Consider the following 6,117-nt stretch of genomic DNA (forward strand, 5'->3'; position numbering starts at 1 on the left):
GATGGATGGATGGTGGATGGATGGTGGATGGATGGATGGATGGATGGATGGATGGATGGATGGATGGATGGATGGATGGATGGATGGATGGATGGACACTTTATTCATCCCAACAGAAACCTCAAGGGTCAAACATTAATTTAAAAATATTCACACACACAATATTTGATGTATAAACAACAAACAAGTTAAACTAAATAAATAAATAAATAAATAAATAAATAGACAAACAAAACAACAAATCAATATAAAATCATATAAATAAAACAACACAAAGTATCATTGATGCAACAGTTTAAAGTTTTGAAAAGAACAAACAGCAAATATGAACAAAGTGAATCAACTGTAGCTGACCAGAACTGAACTTTGACCTAAAACAGCTGCCTGGACACTGATGAGGAGGAGATGAGGAGGTGATGTCCAGGAGGTGCTGGAGGAAGTGTTCGAGGAGGAGGTGATGATGGAGAAGGTGATGGAGAAATTGATGGAAGAAGAGGTCTTGAGGAGGTGATGGAGAAAATGATGGAGGACAAAGTAATGAGGAGGTGATGTTGAGGAGGCAATGTGGAGGAGGTGATGGAGAATGTGATGGAGGACAAAGTAATGAGGAGGTGATGGAGGAGTAGGTGATGAGGGGCTATGGAGGAGTCAATGTGGAGGAGATGTAGAAAGAGATGGAGGAGAAATTGATGAGGATGTGATGTGGAGGAGGAGATGGAAAAAGTGATGGAAGAAAAAGCGATGAGGAGGTGATGGAGGAGGAGGCGATGAGGAGGTGTGGTGGAGGAGGAGATGGAGGAGTTGATGGATAAAGTGATGGAGGAGAAAGTGATGAGGAGGTGATGTGGAGGAGGTGATGGAAAAAGTGATGGAAGAAAAAGCGATGAGGTGATGGAGGAGGAGGTGATGAGGAGGAGTGGAGGAGGTGATGAGGAGGTTCTGTATGAAAAGCAGAATGTGACACAAAGAGGAAACATACAAAATTTAGAAGATGAAGCCTCCTCTTGTCTGTGCTCTTAAAATCTGCAGCCTCCTCTTTTCAAGGTCTCCTCATCGCTCCGTCTTTGTGATGACTGGCCATGGCTACACTGACAGAGAGGAGGTGGAGGAGGAGGAGGAGGAGGAGGAGAAGAGGAATGGGATGATGAAGACACTGCAGCAGCAAAGGATGAAGAAGGCGTCGGTTTTACCTGTGTCTGTTCCATCTTTTCTTCAGTCTTCTTCCTGAGGACGTGCACGTGGCCGTGTCTGCGTCCATGTCCTCGAGACGACAGAGACTGTAACGTGCACGTAGACACCGACACGTGCACAACAGAGACGCAACGGGAGGCGCAGTCACACACCACAGACACACACACACTGAGCGAGCTCTAAGCTCATGTGGTCTATGGGTGAGAGACCGTGTGTGTCTGAGTGTGTGTGTGTGTCTGTGTGTGTGCGCGCGTGGTATGGTTAGAGCTTAGGTCTGAAGAACTAACTCCACATCCTCTGACTGGAGAACAAATGGTTTTTGTTTTTTGTTGAACTAAGATTGAAAACATTGCAGTTTTTTTTATTCCAGGCTCAGACTACTTCCTGGAAGCTGAAGCTATAGTTATAGAATGTAGATGTGAGAAACTATTACAGCTTGCACTTTCAGATGGACTTTTTTAATGAAAAAAAGAAAGTGTTCTGTCATCGTCCCTGAGTTTTGTTTCACATTTTATAAGTTGAGCTTAGTTTTTCAATTGATCAGATTTTTTTGACATCTCTTAAGAAAACTCACATTTTTTGTATTTGAACATTTTCTTTGTCATAAAAAATGAAGAGGCAAACAACTAATCAAACATAAATAAACAATCGGAGACCAACTGGAGACCAGAGACCAATCGAGGACCAACTGAGCCTAATGAATTCAGTTTATGTAGCACCAAGTCACAAAAATGTTGTCTCAGGGTACTGTACAAACCCCCAAAAATAAACTGAGGAAGCCAACAGATTGTGTTGAATCACTTCATCACAGTCTCCTATCCTGAGCAGCACATTGGTGACAGCAGAAAGAAAAAATTCCCTTTAACAAGAACAAACCTCTGGAGTAGAGTCAAAAAGCTCAAACGTGTTAACAGAAATTATTAAGTCCGTATTCACACCTGATAGTTCAGTAAATTCGGTTAGATTGGGTAACAAAATTGCAATATTTATGTACATGAACAACCTTTTCACCAGAGTTCACTTCAACTGAACCGTGACCTAGGTTTTCAGGTGGACCAGAGTCCCCTTTTTTAGTCAGCATCAGAGTTAGATTACACATTCAAACCTTTCTAGTCAAACTGACAAGAGTTTGATTAAAGTGGAGTAAACAAGGCTAGCGTGAATACACCCTAAGACAGCAAACATATAGAGGAGTGACAAAGACACATCAAATCAACAAAACACACAACCGGAGACCAATAAGAGACCATAACCAACCAGAGACCAATTAGAGACCATTTAGACACCAATAACCAATTAGAGACCATTTAGAGATCAATAACCAATCAGAGACCATTAAGAAATCAATAACCAATCAGAGACTATTTAGAGACCAATAACCAACCAGAGACTAGACCCTTTAGAGACCAATAACCAGAGATCCTTTAGAGACCAATAACCAGTCAGAGACTATTTAGAGACCAATAACCAGAGAGCCTTTAGAGACCATAACCAATCACAGACTATTTAGAGACCAATAACAATCAGAGACCCTTTGGAGACCAATAACCAATCAGAGACTATTTAGAGACCAATAACCAACCAGAGACTAGACCCTTTAGAGACCAATAACCAGAGATCCTTTAGAGACCATAACCAATCACAGACCATTTAGAGACCAATAACAATCAGAGACCCTTTGGAGACCAATAACCAATCAGAGACTATTTAGAGACCAATAACCACTCAGAGACCCTTTAGAGACCAATAACCAATCAGAGACTATTTAGAGACCAAAACCAATCAGAGACTATTTAGAGACCATAAGCAATCAGAGACCCTTTAGAGACCAATAACCAGAGACCAGTTGGAGACATTAACCAATCAGAGACTATTTAGAGACAAATAAGCAATCGGAGACTATTTAGAGACCATAAGCAATCAGAGACCCTTTAGAGACCAATAAGCAATCAGAGACCAATTGGAGACCAATAACCAATCAGAGACCCTTTAGAGACCAATAACCAATCCTAGACTATTTAGAGACCAATAACCAATCAGAGACCCTTTATAGGCCAATAATCAATCAGAGCCCAATAGGAGACCATAACAATCAGAGGCCATTTAGAGACCAATGTCCAATCAGAGACCATTTAGAGACCAATAATCAATCAGAGACCAATTGGAGACCATAACCAATCAGAGACCAATTGGAGACCATAACCAATCAGAGACCATTTAGAGACCAATATCCAATCAGAGACCATTTAGAGACCAATAATCAATCAGAGACCAATTGGAGACCATAACCAATCAGAGACCAATTGGAGATCAGAAGACAGGTGTCTTCAGTACAGAATGAACAGGAATTGATGATGAAAATGTCACCTTGTGTTTCTGACGAGGAAGGTGATTTAAGTTCTCATCTCAGTTTTAAAGTGATCTCCCCCCACCTCCTAGCCCCCTGTTAAAAATGTGATGAGTCATCAATCGTTAGTTTCTCTGTCTGAAGGCAGCTGTTTATAAAACATGAAGATGGACTAAAGTCACATTAATCTGTGTGCTCCTGTAGCTGCAGGAACATGGATGAACCTAAAGGAACACATCGTACACGCAGTTCCGCGCTGTCTTCTCATCAGAACCGTGTCATGGTTCTGGGAGCTTCCTGCTGGATGTTAGTATGCAGCTCAGGTCTGCAGCTCAGGTCTGCAGCAGGCTGGGATCCAGAGAGGCAGGCTGAATTCTAAACATCACATTCACAGAGGTTCACCCTGCTTCACCCTGTAGATTAAAAAAAAACTGGGGGTGTGTACAGGTCCAGATGAACCCCTCTTTCTGGTCCCGCAGAGGGTAAAAAAAAAGTCTTTCTCCTGTCTAGGTCTAGAGGGAGGGTTTTTCTGAACCTGCAGGGAGTAAATCCTGGTTTCTTCTTTACAAAATGTGCCAAAGTTGTGTTTGCAGAAGAGGTTTTGTGGTTCTTCTTGCATTGCTTCCAAGAACTGGTTCTGTGCCCAGCTATCATCTGGTCAGCCAGCAGGGCGTGAGATATACAGTAGACCTTACATGTTAACAATTTTGACCTTATGATGGTCTTTTTGGGACAAATATGGAAAATGTTTTTCCTTGGTTAAAAATTACCAAATGTTTGTCTTCCAACTCCTCAATGATCAGCTGAGAACTGTTATTGTGGCGTCACGTCTGAAGTTTATCTAAACTTTTAATCTGAATTTCGTATTTGAAAGTTGTTTCTGCCGGAACTGTTGATGTGATGTTTGGGAGTCTAAACAGGAATTTAAACTGTGAAGTTTATGTCTGAGGTCCGGTCAGACCTGCAGCAGCGCACTAAAATCAGATCAAAATGAGCCTGAAACTATCCAATCAGATGTTAGATAATTCAGGGCGGGGCCTGAGAGAGTTCTGCTTCAAAGACCCAGTTTTACAGATCTCCTCCTGGTTCAGGGTCTCTCCACAGAGGGGTTATGGATCAGGGCTCTGACCTGAACATTTACTGACACTAACAGGATGTTTGAATGACTCGGACTGAGTCAGAACCTCACATCCATCTGAATCCAGCTGAGCCTTTGTTTGGGCTTCAGAACCGACCTGCAGCGCCTCCTGCTGGATTACAGGAAGAATTACAGGAGAACCAAAAACCCAGCTCCTCACTGATCCGGTCCTCCCACAGGCTCTCTCTCTGAATAATTTCTTTCTGTTCTCCAGAAATAAAACCACGAAGAAGAAGAAAGTGGCTGAATTTGATAAATTAAACTTTATTCAGATAAAACAAAGAACCACAAACAAAGTGCTGCAACAGCAGCTGGGGAAACAAAGAACGTGAGATTTCTAGAGCAGAAATTTATAAACCCTCCTCGTTGTCGAGAGGCCTGCCAGCTCCTTCCCTGGACAGCCGGTCTGCCGCCTCATTGCCTTGGTAGCCTGAGTGACCCGGGATGTGCATCTAAAGAACAGAGAGAAACCACGTTCCTGTGAAACCATCGGCACCATTGCTGCTGTGCTCTGACTTCTACCTGTGTTCTATGGTCCGTGTGTTCTGTGGTCCGTGTGTTCTATGGTCCGTGTGTTCTATGGTCCGTGTGTTCTGTGGTCCGTGTGTTCTGTGGTCCGTGTGTTCTGTGGTCCGTGTGTTCTGTGGTCCGTGTGTTCTACGTGTCCTTAGTAGGGGTCGACCGATACATCGGCCGGCCGATATTTGCGGTTTTTGTATCGGCCGACACGTTCATGTGTCCGCCCCCTCCCTGGGAGAGAGCAGCAGGTAATGTTGTCGGACAAAGTGCCAACAACAGTGAGTTATGAACTTTTAATGTGTTTTAACTGTCTAGTTTAGCTTTTCTACCCTCTGTCTCTGACTATTAAGGGGAGAGAACAGAGCAGTCGGTTAAGATTCACTTTGAGAACGGGAGCGCCATGTTTTTACTTTCACTTTCGCACCGCACTGTAATTAGCGTGTCCACGTTGTTTTGTCTTTTAAAAAGAAGCTGGAACTACTTACAGGAGGCAAAGAAGAACACCTCTGTTCTTCTCCCCGCTGGATTAAAATTAAAAAGCTCTCTTTTTTTTCCACTCTTACGTTCATAAGAGTGAGTAAAGAGCTGCCGTCCACCGTAGACATATAAACCAGGTAGACCCCACTCATATCACGCTTGGTCAGACCGCAGTATAAAAGTCATGATGCAGATTTTCTTTGGTGTACATTTCAAACTGAGATCTAAAGCTTGTAGTTAAAGGGATCCCTGATTAGTTGTAACATTAGACTTTATTTAATAAACATATATTTTAACTGTAAAATAAAGACTGTAAAAATACTGTAGGATGTTTAGTTTTTATCATTTTTAAACTAAAAGTTAAAAAATATGTTACACGGACGGGGCAATTTTATTTACACACAAAGCATTCTGGGTAAATGATGACATGGATAGGTCCTCAGTG

The 6,117-nt window shown here is 42.4% G+C and overlaps 2 protein-coding genes across 9 annotated transcripts in view; both read right to left on the reverse strand.

Annotated features, from left to right (window-relative positions):
- myt1la (myelin transcription factor 1-like, a) overlaps positions 1-1,363 on the reverse strand; it is a gene marked incomplete in the record, with an annotated part of 43,788 nt that extends 42,425 nt beyond the window's left edge. For 6 of the 7 annotated variants that reach the window (XM_014022644.1, XM_014022642.1, XM_014022643.1 and 3 more), the window contains 1 exon segment: positions 1,191-1,363. Coding sequence is in view for 5 of the 7 variants with exons in the window: in XM_014022642.1 (XP_013878096.1) it covers positions 1,191-1,205 (15 nt within the window). 7 annotated transcript variants of the gene reach the window in all.
- Positions 1,364-4,920: 3,557 nt separating this feature from the next.
- rnaseh1 (ribonuclease H1) overlaps positions 4,921-6,117 on the reverse strand; it is an 8,230-nt gene continuing 7,033 nt past the window's right edge. For both annotated transcript variants that reach the window (XM_014022654.1, XM_014022655.1), the window contains exon 8: positions 4,921-5,128. In XM_014022654.1, the coding sequence (XP_013878108.1) occupies positions 5,027-5,128 (102 nt within the window). In that variant the 3' untranslated portion in view covers positions 4,921-5,026. The remainder of the gene's footprint in view (positions 5,129-6,117) is intronic.

This window comes from Austrofundulus limnaeus, unplaced genomic scaffold (genome assembly GCF_001266775.1).
Source record: "Austrofundulus limnaeus strain Quisiro unplaced genomic scaffold, Austrofundulus_limnaeus-1.0 Scaffold337, whole genome shotgun sequence".
Taxonomy (NCBI): domain Eukaryota; kingdom Metazoa; phylum Chordata; class Actinopteri; order Cyprinodontiformes; family Rivulidae; genus Austrofundulus; species Austrofundulus limnaeus.